The sequence below is a fragment of the Microtus pennsylvanicus genome, chromosome 7, assembly GCF_037038515.1.
Source record: "Microtus pennsylvanicus isolate mMicPen1 chromosome 7, mMicPen1.hap1, whole genome shotgun sequence".
Classification (NCBI taxonomy): domain Eukaryota; kingdom Metazoa; phylum Chordata; class Mammalia; order Rodentia; family Cricetidae; genus Microtus; species Microtus pennsylvanicus.
The window spans coordinates 77,599,516-77,618,203 of NC_134585.1; the positions used below are offsets into that span (position 1 = coordinate 77,599,516).

Consider the following 18,688-nt stretch of genomic DNA (forward strand, 5'->3'; position numbering starts at 1 on the left):
CTCCTGACAAGATTACAGGTGTAATGTTCTATGTCTGGCCTAATTGTTTGTCCTGCCTATTGTTTTTAGATTACGAGAACAAGTGTGGATATGAAAGAAACCAGTTACCGTCAATATGAACATTTAGAGACATAGTCAAATTATCAGAAGTCAGTTGTCAAACAGTCATTTTTGAAGTCAATATACTTTTTTAATGTAAATATAAACAGCACAATATTCAGTACACTACACCATAGTCATAATAAATATTTGATCTCTTTACTCCTACCTATTACAAAATTTGATGTCAGTCAATAACCTTGAACAGTTTCCATTGTACTTGAACATTATCACAGTATAAAATAAAATGTGCACATTTTTATGCTTAATTCATTAGCACTTAATGTCAGCACCACCTTTTAAAACTCATTTAGTTCTGTTTATAGAGAATCACCAGGGTGGAATTTGTGTAATATTTGGATATTTTATTCTCTTATCAATAATGTGACAAAGGGGAATTTTATTATTGAATAGAGTAGTCAAATTGCTGTGATTTAATTTAAAAGTAGTAATATTTAAAAAAAAAAGCCTTGGACAGGTATCATTCAGCTTAAGATAGACTGATTTTAAGGTCACTTTGTACCCCACAGTGGCCTCAACGTCGTATAGGGATTATTCCATGCCAGGCCCCAAATGGTTAGATCTATAGTGTAGAAAACTGAACTAGCAGGTAGTTCTGCCACTCAGGTAGTTCCTTTGCTTAAATTATTTAAATTTTTATTATTTATAAACAAAAATTCCATTTAGGTGGCTTGGAAATTATTTCAAACTCTTATTCTTTCAATATATTAACTTACAGATTTTATTTTCGATGATAATTTTTATTAATTTGTATCACTTTATAATGGGTTTTATTGTGCCATGTTCACACTTGCAGATAATGTATTTTGGTCAGATTTATCCTGACATCCAGTTTCAATAAGCAGTTGGTCCTAGTAACATTAGCATATTATTTTATACACAGATTGTCCAAGGACTCCAGATACTCCAAATAGTGATTCTCGTAGTTCTACTAGCAACAATAGATTGATGGCCTTGCAGAAACAACTGGATATAGAGCTTAAAGTAAAGCAAGGTGCAGAGAACATGATACAGATGTACTCAAATGGCTCTTCAAAGGTAAGTAAAGCCCCTAGTATTTATAGATTCCATATTTATGAGTTTACTTACTCCCTAAAATTCATTTGTTACCCCGGTATCAATAAGAGTCTTTTGACTGTCATTGGCACATCTTCACAGAGTGATAGACCTGCTTCTTCTGGCAATGTGAGATCCCTGCTGAGGTCAACAGGTGATTACCACCTTCTAAAGCTCTCCCACTGCAAATAAGCATCTTTTTCATTCCATTTAGTGACACATTTTTCATATAGTTTTGGTTTCGCTTGATAATTTCAGAGTTTAAACAGTATATAATGGTCCTGAGACAATTTTAGCCTCAAAGTTAGAAAATACAGGGAAAAAAAAGAAATGTTTTTAAAAGCAATAGTATAAAAATTGTGTATTTTCTCAAAACCTAGTTTTCTGTATTTGTGACATTTCTGTGAACCTAAAATCACATCAAAATAAACAAAAAAAAATATACTCCCCCAAAAGAATCAAGACTATAATGAATTTTCCAGCCACTAACAGACATTGGGAAAGGGGGTCCTAGAATTACCAATTACATGACTTACTGTTGTATATTCTTGTGATTCTAATATTGTAACTACCATTTGAAAATCTGTGTTGAGGGAGCATATGCTTTTAAATATACTGTGGCAGGAAAAAGAAATGTTGGGAACATCTGACTCATACTAATGATTTTTCCCAACATAAAATTTCATAGATTTTATGATTCTGAAAATTTGGGGTACATTTATTATAAATTCTACCTATCTAATCTCAGTTATTTTAAAGATTCTTATTTCTGGATATCAGTGTTTCTTTGTATTCTAAAGCTTAAACGTATGTGTTTGATTTTTTTCTGTGTGGTATGTATGTGTTTGGGCCCACAGCATATGTAGAGGTCAGAGGACAGCCATGGGATTTAGTTCTCACATATTATCATGTGAGTCCCAGGGGTCAGACTTAGGTCATCATGTTTGGCAGCAGGTATCCTATTGTAGGAGGCCACTTTTTTGTTCCTGGCTGCTCAACCCCGAAATAATCACACAGAAACTATTTAAAACACTGCTTGGCCAATGACTCTAGCATATTCCTGGCAAGCTCTTACATATTAAAGCATTTCTATTATTTTATATTTTACCATGAAGGTTGAGGCCTACTGGCAAGGTTCCAGCTAGCATCTTGCATCTTTCTCCTCTTGTGGCTCCTTGGCTTCTCCTGACTCCACCTTCTTTCTCCCAGCATTCAGTTTAGTTTTCCCCACCTACCTCTATTCTGCCCTGCCAGGCCCAAGACAGATTCTTAGTTAAACAATGGTATTCACCGCATACAGAAGGGAATCCCACATCAGTACGCTTCGCTCTAAGCCTTTTCACTTGCCTCAGTGTCTGTGTGTGTATGTGTTTGTGTAGAGCTGTTTGGTATTTCAGCTTGGAAAGAATGTGAAATGAGAGCGGAGAGGATCATTTCTTAATGTCTTGTATCCCAGTCTTCCACTGAACAAAGATATGTATAATAAGCAAGATTTTAAGGTTAATTATGAAAATTAGCTAGATGATATAAAATTAAAAATTTTAGTGGAGTATGTTTTTATTTGATAGACTATTGTTTCACTAACCTTTAACTAACCTTGGAGATAAAATTGTAATAATAATTATAAATTCCTGTTTTTAATCTTCCTATCAATACCCTCCGTTATAGTTCCTTTCAGATATTCATGTCAGTTTTGCTTTATTTTTTGATCCAGTGAATTTAGCCAGAGCCATCTATGCAATCACTGGGTGAAACTATCCATTGAAGGTTGCTTGTCTCACTCAACAGTGAGCGAACAACTAAAGGTGCTAACTCTTCCTCTTCCAAAATCCCTCAGTAGCCAGTGGCTCATTAGGGAGAGGGCCCTATGAACACTTTATTTGTGCCTCTCTGTTGACAGGCCTACATTTGTGTGAGCCACCAAAGCTGCCGTGGGTTTATGTTTACAGTGGCAGTGTCTTGCCTCAAAGGTGGCAGTTAACATCTCTCTGTTGTTTACATACTACAGTCTTTCCACTCCCTCTTCTATGGTGTTCCTTGGTGGTATGGATCTTGGTTAGTTATGCACACTCAGCTATCACTTGATTTCAGCATCTTGAAGAACCACAAATCTCTGAATTCACCAAGTCATCTCCAATTAATGCTTTTTTGAAACAGTGTCTCCCTATATAGCCCACGCTGGCCTCACCCCACAATCCGCCCTGCCTTGACCTCCCAACTACTAGGAATACAGATATTTGCTAATGTGCCCAGTTTTATTGGCTTTTAGTGGTTTTACTATTGGCCTTTAGTATAGGAAATTTTTTTATTTTTATGAAAAGTTATGAAATGTTCTGCTACATGATGCCAAGCATTTTAAAATTAAATTAAGCCAGTTAAGTGCTGTCTGTCTGTCATAAGATTTTTTAAATCCTAGGTTTATGGATTAATTTGAAGGGTTTAAGAGATCCCTTTAAAGTGTGGATAAAAGGACCATAGATTCCATTGTATTCTCTTAGAGTTCTTGGAGAATAGTAAGACTAAGAACCATAATATATCAGTTGAACAGTGTTATGAACATACTAAAATCAAAGAAGTACGTGGATAAATTACAAAAACCACAGGTCGAAACTAAACAGACCTGTAAGTATAGTATTAGAACAGATATTTACATTCCTGTAGCTTTTGAATTATAATTAGGAAATCTCTTAATTAATTATACTTAATTAGAAGACCAAAGCCTATTAGCAGCTGCTTGCTGTAGTCACCAACACAGTCTTAACATCTTTCTTCTGTCTAGACGTGATTTTAACTGGTAACTTCTCAAAGGATCAACGTACATTTTTATAAGATTAGAGATAAAATTGAATTAGAATTCTCTAGAGTATTGAAAGGATCTAGTTTAATACTCATGGTAGGTACTTGGATATAAGCTTTTAGAAGACTTAAAAAGGCAATTACAAATAATAGTAGTGGCTTGAGCAAATGACTCTGGAAATCTGGAGAAGGACCACTGAAGTTCTATAACAAATTATTTAAATCTTAACTGTGGAATGTGAAAGACAATTTGATACTTAAAAACTAAATTCAGCAGGACTTAATGGCTCATACCTATAATCCCAACACTTAGGACGCTGAGGTAGTAGAATCATATCTATAAGGCCAGCATGACTATGTAATGTAATGAAACTGTCTCCACAAACAAAAGGCAACTACTTTCTTGGGATGGTGGTATGAGTTGCCTGGTTAAGACATTGAGGTTATTGATAGGGTTATAACACAAATTTGTAGTACCATTTTTAACCTTAGTTGAGAGTAAGTAAAGTTTACTTTTTGTGTGTATGATATACACATATCTACACGTACATATGCAAGTGGGTGGCATGTGTGGGGAGGATAGAAGTTTGAGTAGTTTGTTTTTATAGGAGTCCAGGTTAAATGACTTCATGTGTCTTGAAGCAGCAGTAAAAATAAAGGACATAGAATCAAGCTATTGGTATCTGAATGAGGAAGAACACAGTCAAAACTGACCCTTAGATGGCATGTAGGCAGATTGAATTGAATGTGCTATTCATAAGAAATTCACAAGAGGGAATAAGAAGTTTTGGAACAGGGATAATTACTCTCAGTTTGGCAATCAAGTCCTCTTCAGCAGTCTAGTTACTGGTTTCTATATGATAGTAACCACTATGCCTGTATGTGGTATAGTCAGAGTTGCCCTTTCAAATATTAGGTCAGATATTCTCAACCTTGTGCTCAAACCCCAATACTTTCTATCTTAGCTTAAACAAAATCCTAAGTCCTGATTCTGATTTGGTAAACCCAGAAAATTTATCCCTGGGTATCTTTTAAAAACAGCTTTTTCACCTTGTCCTGTATCATCACTGGCCTTTTCCTGCCCTTTGAATATAGCTAGCACATTCTACTCAGGGCCTTTGTCTTAAGTATTTTCTTCTCCTAAATATTTTCATGACTTTTTTTTTTAAGTTCTTAGATGCAACCATGTCACAGCAAGCTCTCTATTACTGTCCCAAGTGAAATAGCAACAATTCTCCTCTTCATAACACTGCCACTAATTAGTTCATACAGGGTATGGATATCTTCTTCACATTCACAGTGCTATTCTTTTAAAGCACTGTCTGACCAGACTGTCTTTGAAATCATTATGTGTTTAAGTTGACTTTGAATTTGTGATGTTCCTGCCTCCTGCCTTCTAAGTGGTGAGATTTTTCTAGGTTTGTGCAGCCATGCCTGCGACATGATCAATTCTGTCATCCTGTGTTTAACATTAAAATGCAAATTTTATGTAAGCCAAGGACATTGCTTTGCTTTTTACCGTCTGTACTATTTAGAAGAATTCCTTCCTAGTATTCTGATATACTTTATTTGCTACAAGACTGAACACCGCGCTGTCACTCATTTGTTACCACTGTCCTCCATTGGCCCCTGTTGCACACTATTCTTTTCTGATTTCATATCTGTAAACTCTAATTATTTCTACTTTATAATTTACACTACTAACATTTTTATTATTATTAATACAGAGACCTGGGCGGTGCGATATATCTATCTTACCTTATTGTCTAAGGAGTAGTATTTAATAGCACTTTCTCGGTTGTGAAGGTTTTGATAAGATTTGTTAAAGAATCTTATGCTTATGTTCGGATAATACACAAAACTATTAAAATCTAGGGCTTTTTCCAATGTTTTCTTCCTTTCCTTCTGTTCCTAACCCTTGTCATACTTTTTTCTAATTGGGAAATACCTCCTTATCTGTCTTTCTTTCTCAATGTCTATCAAACTAAAAGCTTGGGTTAGGATTCTGACAAGCCAAACCTTGTATTTTAATGAGTATGGTAGTATTTAATGTATGAAAAATAAGCTACAAGTATGATAGAAAAGTTTATAATGGGCTTATTTATTTGATAGCTATGTATTTGTGAAATGTATGTTATACCTGCATGGTTTTACAAAGCAGTACATTTTAAAATTTCTTTTATTTTTTTGAGACAGTGTCTCACTATGTAGCTCTGGCTGGCTGGAACTTGTTATGTAGTGCAGGCTGACCATGAACTCACAGAAATCTTTGTCTCCCTTCCTGAGTGTTGGGATTAAAGGCATGCGCTGTCATGACTGATCAGCTGTTTTCTATTAGACCTGGATAGAGGTGGGCGGTCCTTGGGTTTCCCACAGGTCAGAGAACCCTGATTGCTCTTCGAGCAGATGAGGGAGGGTGACTTGATCGGGGGAGGGGGAGGGAAATAGGAGGCGGTTGAGGGGAGGAGGCAGAAATCCTTAATAAATAAATAAATAAATAAATAAATAAATAAATAAATAAATAAATTTAAAAAAAAGAGCAGTGCATACTTAGAAGACTTTTGCATTGTCTTATTGTATCTTATTTTGTCATTTTTGGCTGTTGTCTCTTGGAGGCCTGTTCTTTTCTGAAGGGAAACAGAGGAGGAGTGAATCTGGGGGTGAGTTGGGAGAAGTGGAGAGAGGGGAAACTATGGTCAGGATGTATTGTATGAGACAAAGAATCTACGTTCAATAATTAAAAATGATACATAAGTTGAAAATAAGAAATTTATAGTTACTTTTGCTTATAATTATAATATATCCAATACACTTATAATTATCAAGCATTGTAAAGTGCTTATTATTAGTATTCACTTTAATTATTCTATTTGGTGGAACCATAAGAAATTATTTTTAGTCCAAAGTTAGTAAAATATTGGCCTAAAACTGGTATAGTAACTATACACTGCTGAAGATGGTAGGTGGTATCCTAAGTCAGTTTTGAAAACCTTCATCACACTGTTGACATTTGAGCCGCTCTTCTGAAAAAGATCTGTGTGGGGAAAGTCCATTTAGTTTTTAAATGAAGTATAAGTGTTTTCCTTTCATGTTATACTAAAATAGTTAAAAGAACTTCTGGGATAAGGACATAGTTTGGCTGATGCAAGTGCTTGCCTGTTCTGCACACTATCCTGCTTTCTTATCAGTACTTAGACCAGGCAAGTCAGAGACAAGACTAGAAATTCAAGGCCATCCTTAGTGACACAATGAGTTTGATACCAGCCTTGGATAATAAGAAGCTTTTTCATGGGGTGTTAGGGGAGAAGGGAGGGAGAGAGAAAAAACAAATTATCATAGTGATAGGATAATAAAGAAAATGGCTTTACTGAAAAACGTAGCATTGCATAATTGCCTTACTAGTTATAATTTCACCTTTAAAGATGAGGTACTGTGCCATTCTTTTGTTGCCCTAAAAGATTTTAACCATAATTATGCCCTAGCAGTATAATTTTAGTATTATGTAACGCAGAAACTCTGTATTCAGAGGGCTGTATCTCCTTTTACAGTTTCTGAAAGAAACCAACAGCTTTACAAAAGTAGTCATTTTCACACACGAGACAATTTGATTCATGTCTGATTAAATTATGAGTTTCAGAGCAAACATTTCTCTTATTTCAGATCTCTGATTTGTCTGATGTTCCCTCCCTCCCTCCCTCCCTCCTTCCTTTATTTCTTATCCAAGACAGGGTTTCTCTGTCCTGGAAATCGCTTTGTAGACTAGACTAACCTCGAATTCACAGAGCTCCGCCTGCCTCTGCTTCCTGGTAATGGGATTAAAGGTGTGTGTCACCACCACTCTGCCTTGTCTGATGTTCTTAACACTCAAGAAGCAGAAGAAAAGGAAAAATGCTTTCCTTTAAAAATTGAAAAGTTAAGAGTTGATTTCATAACAGTGTATATGCTATGCCTCAGACAGATACCAAATTCAAGCAGATTCCTCACTGGTAAAGGGTAATTAACAAATGTATATGGGGTATATGTGTCTGCCTTATAGTGTGCCTGTCAAAGGGATTTAGTAATTTGTCTGAACCTGACTTCTTTACTTGGCATGAAATCAAAATATTTTATTAAAGAGTAAAAACTAGGGCTGGAGAGATGGCTCAGAGGTTAAGAACATTGCCTGCTCTTCCAAAGGTCCTGAGTTCAATTCCCAGCAACCACATGGTGGCTCACAACCATCTGTAATGGGGTCTGGTGCCCTCTTCTGGCCTGCCAGCATACACACAGACAGAATATTGTATACATAATAAATTAAAAAAAAAAAAGAATAAAAACCAGGTAGAAGTTCCTAAAATTATTGAGTTGGGAGCAGAAAAAAAGTAAAGAAAAACTGCACAAATATGCCACTCATTTCCCCAATTATATACTAATTCTGTTAAATACATCAAACATAAATTAAGAACTCAACCTTTTCTCTTTGTAAAACATCACACCATACATACCCATTTTTCTCTTTCTGCAGTGTTCCATTCTACATGGTTGTTTAACTGAAATGGTACTGCTAAATTATGCCTGTTTCTTGAATTCTGGCCCTACGTATCATGGACAATGGAGCTTATTGTAGTCTATTTTATTCCCAAGTTAAAGGTTTTGCATCAATAATAAAGTGAAGATTAGCCTACCATGTAAATAACTACTTACCAATTTGATTCATTAATCAAGTGTTGTGGATACCTATTCTTTAAAAAACTGTTTATTTAGTTATTAATTAATTTAGTTTTTTAAGACAGGGTTTCTCTGTGTAGCCCTGGCTGTCCTAGAACTAGCTTTGTAGACCAGACTGGCCTTCAACTCAGAGACTCAGAAATCTACCTGCCTCTGCCTCCTGAGCACTGAGATTTGAAAAGTACACCACCACTGTTCAGCTAAATTACAACACTTATAGTAGTTCTATTAATATCTGATAGTTTTTAAAATTCCTTGTTGCGTTTCTATGATTACTGTATGGAACAAATTGTATTACTTTCTTTTTTATTGTTATGATTCCATAATCAAGGCAACTTATAAAAGAGTTTGATTGGGTTTATGGGTCCAGAGGTTAGCGTTTATAATAGTGGAACGAAAGCATGGAGGCAGAAAAGCCCAGAGCTCATATCTCAAACCACAGGCTAGAGCCAGAGAGCAAACTGGTACATGTCTTTTGAAACTTCAGTGTCTGACCCCAGTGACATACAACTTCCAGCAAGGCCACACCCCCTAATCCTTCCCAGCAGCAACCAATTGGGATCAAGTAAAGCCTTAGACTTATGAGGAACATCTCATTCTAAACATCATACCAATTAGAGATTTAAAACAATGTAGACTTTGTGTGTGTGTGTGTGTGTGTGTGTGACAGTTTTATAGTTATTTTGTCAGAAATAGACCTCACTAAGCTGCAGTTCAGGTGTTGGCAGATCAGTGTTTCCTCTTAGAGACTGCAGGGAATATTCCATTCTGAGCCTTTTCATCTTCTCGAAGCTGTGCACTCCCCATCTGTGTGTCCACTGTTTATCACAGTCCATCTCTAGCCTGTTCTCTCTTCCAGTTTTACATTTCAGGGCCTTTCTATTCATGTTGAGTTTACTTGGATGATCCGGGATACTCTCTGTAATTTAAGGTCAGATGATTAACAATCTTAAATCCATCTTCCACAAAAATCCCTTTGCTGAGTAAGGTAACTTAGAAGATTCTCCCATTAAACATGGACATCTTTGGGTGGGCGTTTGTTATGTCCTTCTATGTCATTTACCATCAGTGATTCTAGAATTAAACAGAATCACAGCAATTTTGCTTAGTTCAGAATCTTGTTTGAAGTCTTAAAAGATGACTAACTCCTCAATTTTGCAAAGAACTCATTCATGACTATCAAGATTTTCTAGACTTTTCCTCTCATCACCGGTGCAAATCAGTCCTGTTCCTTGGTCTTTTTGCCTAATTTAAGGGCACACAAATATTTTCTAGGATTAAAATTTGCCCATGTATGTTACATTCCCTGAACTTTTAACTCAAATTTAAAGACTTAATTTTTTAGTTATATGGTTATGTATGTGGGTATATATATGTGAGTGCAGGTGCCCACAGAAGCCAGAGGAAGGCAGAGGATGCCCTAGAACTGTGGTTACAGGTTGTTGGTTGTGGTTGCCCAACATGGGTGCTGGGTATTGAACTCTGGTCCTCTGCAATGCCAACGTACTACTCTTAACTGCTGAGCCGCCTCTCCAACTAACTGACTGAAATATAGTAAGATAGAAAAACATCTTGGAACATTTTTAAGTTCCATTATTGAAGTAAACATCAGATACCGTGCTTCAGATTTGGGGAATTATTGATGATGATAAAGGAACATTCATCCTATTTTGTGGAAAACAAAGATGGAAGAAAATTGCAATTTTGAATTTTTAAAAATATTACTAGGGTTCAAGGAGTGTCCATCAGGAATTGTATGATATACATATAACAGTCAATAAAATACTGTGCTACTTTTCAAAGGAAGATTCTGGAGCAGACAAGATGACTCAGTAGATATACACACTTGCTGTGCACACCTGATCTGAGTACAGTCTCAGGATCCTATGATAGAAAGAGAACCAACTCCCCAAAGTTGTTTTCAAGCTACCACATGCATGTCTACATTCAAACACAGACATATGCATACACACACCACCACAACAATAATAAATTTTTAATTTTTCACTGGGTTTGGGGGATTGCACGCTTTTAATCCCAGCACTTGGGAAACAGAGGCAGGTGAACTCTTGAGTTTCAGGACAGTCTAGTCTACAGAATGATTCCAGGATAGCCAGATCTACATAAAGAAACCATGTCTTAAAAAATCTAAATAAATAAATAAGTTTTAATTTTAAAGACTGGTGTTCTTATGTTTGTAATCATATAGCTAAACCTAGAGGACATCATGCCAAGTGGAATTTGCTAAGCACAGAAAGAAAAATGCTTTATGATCTTATTAGTATGTAGACCTTTGATAATAAAGTTGAATCAATATAACACTAGAACCCTTGTTCTAGGACAAGGTGAGGGAAGAAATGGGGAGAGGTAGGTCTTGCAGGCTACAAGTTTTTAGGGCAGATGAATAAGTCTAGAGATCTTAGGTATAGTTTGAAAACTGTAGTTAATATTATGTATTGAGAGACTAAAGGGTTAGTTCAGTGCTATGTAAGGCTCAGCATCACAGAATTAATAATACTGTGTATTGAGAAATATATTAAAGGTATAGACTGTAGGTGCCTTTAGCACACATACACACTATAAGGGTAACTAGAAGGTCATGGCTGTATTAACACTTTGTACTTTTCAGATACATAGGTGGAGATGTAACTGAGTGTGTGGTAGAGCACACACCTATTATGGATAAAACCCTGGGCTTTAGTCCCCAGCAATGTAAGCAGTCAGGCTAACGTAAGATTCATTTGTTTTCTCTCATTGTCTAAACCAATAATGTTTCTCTTTAAAGTCTTGATGGCTCCTGTCTATGTGTCTATGTGTCTGTATATGTTTAAGATTATTAGAAGCTGGACATGATGGCGCACATCTTTAATTTCACCACTGCAATAGGGAGGCCTGGTCTACATGTTGAGTTCCAGGCCATCCAAGGCTTCACAGGAGGACTTTGTCTCAAAAGACCAAGACTAAACTTTATTATTAGAATGTGCACATTCTTTTAGCCCTTTTAATTGCTAGGTTATCAGTTGATCTTTTAAAAAGATAAAGATTTATTTTTTTCTCCACTTACCTTTTCTAATTCATTTTTGATAGGATCGGAAACTCCATGGTACAGCTCAGCAACTGCTCCAGGATAGCAAGACAAAAATAGAAGTCATCCGAATGCAGATTCTTCAGGCCGTCCAGACCAATGAGCTGGCTTTTGACAATGGTGATGGAGTACACTTAAGTTTTGTTGTCTTTTACAAGTTTAGAGTGCTTATTAAATTCATTAAGAACGAGGCATATCGGCTGGAAAGATGGCTCACCAGCTAAGAGCACTTATTGCTTTTGAAAAAGACCTGGGTTTAACTCTCAGCACCACATTGTAGCTCACAACCATCTGTAACTCCAGTTCCAGGGGATTCAACACTTTCTCTGACTTATGTGGGCACCAGGCATGTACATGGTTTTTATGCATACATACAACGAAAGCATGCATGTCCATAAAGTAGTAAAGTAAATCTTTAAAAAAAAAAAAACCTTTCAAAAAAGGAAAAGAAAGAAACATTCAGAGTTTAGGGGAAAAATTTTGGTTTAGGGATTTTGATTTGTTTTACATAGGATGGTTGCTTTCAGATATTTGCCCATTGTTTTTCACACGTAGAACAGAATTCTTCATTTCAATAAGCAGATTTTTTTTGATTAATGCTTTAAGAAGCATGTTACTATTTAATAGTATTCCTTTGTTTAGCATTTTTCTTACTTTATTTATATTTTTTTTTATTCCAATGGTAGTCTTGAGCTAGTTATTAGAGAGCCAGAAACTACAATTGTTCAGTATCTACAGATTGGTTTCATGTCCTCAGTGGATCCCAAAATCTATGGATACTCAAGTTCTAAGTGGAGCATGTCATAGTATCTGCAACGAATATTTGTGCTTCCTCTCACACACTTTATCTCTGGATTGCTTATCATACCTAGTCCAATGTAACCATAATATAAATAGTTCTGTTGCTTAAGAAATATTTACAATAACAAAAAGTTTTTATATTATCAGTACTGATTCAGTTTTTTCCTCAAACATTTTTGCTTTGGAGGTGGTTGAATTCTTAATATGGAACTTAGTAGTGTGAAGAACCACTGTGTTTCCATCTCATCAAATTATATATACTAGTGTCTTCAGGTATAGAACCTTTTCAGATGTGATTTGTATGTATAATGACTTAAAATACCATTTTGTATTTCAGCCTTTTATCTCTTATTACTGTTGTGTTTATTGACTTAAGAATGAGCCCAATGTCAGTAATTCATTTATTTTTCATGGATTTTAATCACTAGATGTTAGAAAATGAAATGATTCAATTAATAAATTTTTGTTTCTTTTTTCTTCTAGCAAAACCTGTGATTAGTCCTCTTGAGCTTCGAATGGAAGAATTAAGGCATCATTTTAGGATAGAGTTTGCAGTAGCAGAAGGTGCAAAGAATGTCATGAAATTACTTGGCTCAGGAAAAGTAACAGACAGAAAAGCACTTTCAGAAGTAATTTTAAAAACAATTTTTAGCTGTTTAATATGTTATTTGAAGAATATCATGGCTTAGATGACAACAATATCTCTTTTCCTTGCAAGGCTCAAGCAAGATTTAATGAATCAAGTCAGAAATTGGACCTTTTAAAATATTCGTTAGAGCAAAGGTTAAATGAACTTCCCAAGAATCATCCCAAAAGCAGTATTGTCATTGAGGAGCTTTCACTTGTTGCATCACCAACCCTAAGTCCGCGACAGAGCATGATATCCACGCAGAACCAGTATAGCACACTGTCCAAACCAGCAGCGCTAACCGGTGCGTAGTATGTGCCTCTTTTTGTATGTGTGTGTTTTTGTTAACATTAGATTGTGGATTAATAGTTGGAGTCAAGGACATTTGTACAGATCTTTTCTTGAATTATAGTTCAGTTCCTATAGTAAAATTTATTGCTTTTGCTGGGGCTGATGGCACAGCCTTTAAACCTAGCTACTTGAAATGCTGAAACTGGAGGAACACAAGTTTAAGGCTTGCCTGGAGAACTTAGTAAAACCCTGACTCAAAATAAAAATTAAATAAATGATGAGAATGTAGCTCAGTGGAAGAGTGCTTGCTTAGCATGTATAAAGATTCACTCCCCAGCCTTGAAAGTTTATTTTAAAACTGTTCATAAGAGTAAAATTCAGAGACTTATAATGTAATATACAACCATCACCACTGTCAAGTTCTAGAGCACTTCATCATCCCTAAGGAAAACTAGTACTCATTCAGTATCCCATTCTTCTTCCTAGGCAACTTCCTATGGCACCATTAATTGGCTTTTTGTCTCAGCGCATTTGTCTCCTAGTTCATTTCAGTGAGGTTATATGCTCTATTGCCTTCTGTGTCTGGCTTATTTCACATAGCACACTTAATCATCTTTTGACTGAATGGTGCCCATGTTATAGTTTTATACTACATTTTGGTTGTTTATTTGTTAGAATATTTGGCTTCTTTTTACCATTTGGATATTGTGAATAATGCCTACAAAAACATTTGTGTACATATTTTTGTTTGAACACCTGTTTTCAGTCTAGATGAACACATATCTAGGAATTCACATACCAGGTCATATGACTCCATTTTATTTAAAATTTGAACAGCTATCTGTTGTTGGATTTTCTTTTACTATAGCGTCACATTGGGTGTCAATGTTGTTTCTGGTGTTTCTTTTCCTCTTAGCCCATGTTGGAACACCAAAACGTTGTTGTTGGTTGTTGGATTTTTTTCTCTTTAATCTTCTAGATTTTGGGGGGCCCCACAACCCAACTCCCAAATAAATCACACACACAAAGAAACCTATTATTACTTATAAATGCTTGGCCTTATTTTGGCTTGTTTCTTGTCAGCTTTTCTTAAATTATCCTGACTACCTATTGCCTCTGGGCTTTTTCCTTTTCTTCTGTATATCTATCTTACTTTCCTTCTTACTCCATGATTGGTTGGGTGACTGGCTCCTAGCACCTTCCTCTCCTTGTTCTCTCATTTCTTCTCCCTTTATCCACCTTTGATGTGGGATGTCCTTTCTGTATATGTGTTGCTTTTATTGGCTAATAAATAAAGCTGTTTTGACTAACAGCTTAGCAGAGTAAAGCCAGGTGGGAAATCTGAACAGAGAAGAGATAAAGAGAATAGGCGGAATCAAAGGAGTAACATGCTTCTCCAGTAAGCCACAGCCTCTTGGCAGTACACAGATTAATAGAAATGGGTTAATTTAAGATGTAAGAGCTAACTAGGAATATGCCTGACCCATCGGCCAAACAATGTTGTGATTAATATAATTCCTGTGTGATTATTTGGGTCTAGGCGGCTGGAGAACAAAAGTGTAGTCTCCATCAACACTCCTTTTTACCCTCTCTGCCTGCCAGCTCCGCCTATCCTTTCTCCTGCCTTGCTATTGGCTGTTCAGCTCTTTATTAGGCCATCAGGTGTTTTAGACAGGCAAAGGATCACAGCTTCACAGTTAAACAAATGCAACATAAACAAAAGCAACACATCTTTACATTATTAAACAAATGTTCCAGAGCATAAACAAATGTAACACACCTTAAAACAATATTCTACAACAGCTATCAAACTCGACAGGTATTGCTCAGTTTAACATTCCCCAAAACAAGTTCATGAGGGTTCTCTACATTTCACCAGTGTTTGTTATTTTCTTTTTGTTCAGTGTTGTTATTTCCTTTGTTGTTGTTGGTTTTGAAATTATTATAGCTATCCTAGTAGGATCATTATTGAAAGTAGGGTATTGGTCCTTGGCTGTTTGTGTAGCTGTCTTTATTCCTTTTTTCAGTTGTGTGTGTGTGTTTCACATTTTTTTTGTCTCTGTTAGATGATTCTATTTATATAATTATTATATTTTCCTCATGAATTGACTTCTGTCAATATATAGTGTCCTTTTTTGTCTTATAACAATTTGATGTAAAGTCTGTTTTGTCTGACAATTATATCATCTTTAATGCTTTCTGTTAGTATTTTTTAACTACATTGTTTCATGCATCTATAAAAGCCAGTGATATTTAATAAATTCTAATGCTAACTACTGGAAGTTAGTTTAAATTTTATAGGGTTATTCTATATGCTTGCCTTCACTTCAGACATGTAATTATAAGTTTGGAGGTTCAGTCATCTGTACTTCTGTACTTCTTTAGAACCTCAGGCTCCATTCCCTAGGACAGACTGATGAACTCATAAATTACTGTATTTAACGTTACAGTTTTATTATAAAGGATATGAATTAAACTCAGAAAAATACATCTTTTCTTTTATATGTAGAACCTAGATGTGTATGTAATAAAGTAGAAGAGGGTAAAATAAAGGGAGCCAGTCAAGCAAGGGCAGGAAGCATGGGGAGGGAAGTGAATGGGAATAAGTAAAATGACACATATGTATGAAAATGCCAAAATAAAACTTATTATTTCGTATGCTAACCAATAAAATTAATTTAAAGTAGAGTTGGAGATAGTAGGCTGAGCCACAAGCGAAATGCAAGAACTGGGAGGGTCTTTGGGTTCTTAGGATTTGTTGCCCTGCGTAACATATCCATGTCTGTCACCTACTAGGCTGTTCACTTTAGCTTTGGGGGTTCTGAATTTTTATTGAACTTTACTATGTGATTGTGATTGAGTGAATCATTGCTGTGTGAGTGAAGTCAATTCCAGCTAGTTGCCCTGTTCAGGAGGTCAGGGCATCAATCTTATATCACATGACTCAAAGCCCCAACCCCCTATGTTATAATTACTTTTTCTAGAAATGTTATTCCCCATCATGAAACTGTTTAGGGACCTACAATGAAACACCTTGTTAACATAAACTCCAGTATGGTCTGACACACCATGAGTACCAGATTTCTGTACTGGAGACAGTTCAAAAAGTACAGTTCTTGTTGTGATGACCCCCCCAACCGTAAAATTATTTTCATTGTTATTTTATAACTGTAAGTTTGCTACTGTTTTGAATTGTAAATATCTGTTTTATGATGGTCTTAGGCAATCCCCAGGAAAGGGCCATTTGAAGAACCCCAAGGAACACAACCCACACAAGTTGAGAACTCCTGGCTTAGGGTCTCCTTACCATAAACTATTAGTAAAATTCTTTTTAATATAACAAAAGTACCTACTAAAGAATGAGGTCAGCCCGGGCAAATATGAGACCTCTGTCTCAGAACACAATAGATCCTGGGAGATGACTCATCAAGTAAAGGTATTTGCTAACAAGCCTAACTCCCATAGTTTCCTCTGATCACATGCATGCTATGGTATGCACATACATACATAATCAGTCAAGTAATGTAATTTGTAAATTTTTAAACAAAAGATTTTTTGCTACTTTTCCATAAATGGTACTTTTTCCTAGAGCCTTATGATATGACCTCTTTATAGATTTTTCTAGTCTCTTATTCTCTCATTTTTTTGCTATTTAATTAATTAATTTTAAATTAGTGAATTATTTTTAGAAAGGTTGTAATAGGCACATGCAGAATTTGAACAAGAAATAGATTTCATAAGCCAAATTTCTACATATTCATCATCTCCTCTGCTATCAACATCTTAAACCAGACTGGCATGAGTGTGTTTTAATTTGAGATTGGGTTTTTTACACACACACCCTTTCTCATTTGTGTTTTGGGGGTATACTGTTTTGATGCAGTCTCACTCTGTATCCCATGCTGGCCTTGAACTCATCCTCCTGAATTACAGGCATGAGTCACAAATTTTTATAATTGGTGAGTCTACACTGATACATCATTGCCATCTGAAGTCCATAGTTTATATTAGCTTCTCTTTGTGTGGACATTGCCCAGGTGTTAGCCAGTAATATAATAATGTAATATAATGTAATGTATGGTACATTGTAATGATGGGTGTCTGCCATTATAGTTCTCTTTTGCTTTCTGCCAGTCTGAGTTCCAGACTACAAGCCTGGTAGCCCTTTGCCTTTATATTTTTTAATATTGAATTTGTTCCTCTCCCTTCTCCCAAATTCTGGAATTATAGGCATTTACCCCACACCTAGCTCAAGGATTCTTTTTCCTGGATATCATAGCTTGAGTTGAAAAGTGTAGCTATTTCAAGGCGTCGTGTGTGTGTGTGTGTGTGAGTGAGAGAGAGAGAGACAGAGAGAGAGACAGAGAGACAGAGACAGAGACAGAGACAGAGACAGAGGGGGCGTGTGGGATGGGGCGAGGGAAAGGCCAGCATTATATGTGTGAGATCCCAGAATTTCAGCATTTTTTTAGTACTCTACAAAAACTGTTACATACAGGTGTTCCTTCCCCCTTCTTCTGCTGTTAAAGATTGTCTTTGTACATGATTTGCTCATTAACAGGGCAAACAAGTTTGGGTTTTACAGCTCTGGAGCTACAAAGGTATAATTGGGAAGCCAGACTGTATAACCGCAATAGGGTTTTATCTGGGAGAAAATTTTCTGCCCAGGGATTGGTTAGTTTTTCTGCTCTGGGATTCGTTAGTTTAGTTGGTCAGGGGTAGAGTTGGGGTTTCAGGGCCAAACTATGTTTCTTTCACTGGTCCTTTTTAGCTATTTTACTCTGTTTTCAGGGCTAAGGCTAATTTTGCTGCCTCTGGTTCTAGGGCCAAAATATGTTTCTTTGGCTCTAGGTTCAGGGATAAAGTTTCTTTCACTGGCTCTGGGTTTAGAGTCAGGGTATTCAGAAATTGGTTGGTTTTGCGTTTCAGTTTATCAAGGGCAGAGTTGACTCTGGTTTCAGGACTAAACTGTGTTTCTTTCACTGATCTTTTTTTTTTTTTTAATAGCTTTCTGGCTCTAGTTTTGGGGACAGGGCATATTTCTTTCACTGGCTATAGTTCCAGGGCCAAAGTGTTTCTTTGGCTCTGGTTTCAGAGTTAGGGTATGTTAAAAATAATTACAAACCCCAAATCATGGTATTTGCTTTAGTATATACTAATGTCATTTGTGTTATAAGTGTTCATTATATTTTCTTTGGTTTCAA

The 18,688-nt window shown here is 36.0% G+C and overlaps 1 protein-coding gene across 2 annotated transcripts in view; it reads left to right on the forward strand.

The window, feature by feature from the left end:
- Pkn2 (protein kinase N2) overlaps positions 1-18,688 on the forward strand; it is a 98,561-nt gene that overhangs the window by 44,454 nt on the left and 35,419 nt on the right. For both annotated transcript variants that reach the window (XM_075981174.1, XM_075981175.1), the window contains exons 3-6: positions 1,004-1,158; positions 11,767-11,884; positions 13,049-13,194; positions 13,284-13,497. In XM_075981174.1, coding sequence (XP_075837289.1) covers positions 1,004-1,158; positions 11,767-11,884; positions 13,049-13,194; positions 13,284-13,497 — 633 coding nt within the window. The remainder of the gene's footprint in view (positions 1-1,003; positions 1,159-11,766; positions 11,885-13,048; positions 13,195-13,283; positions 13,498-18,688) is intronic.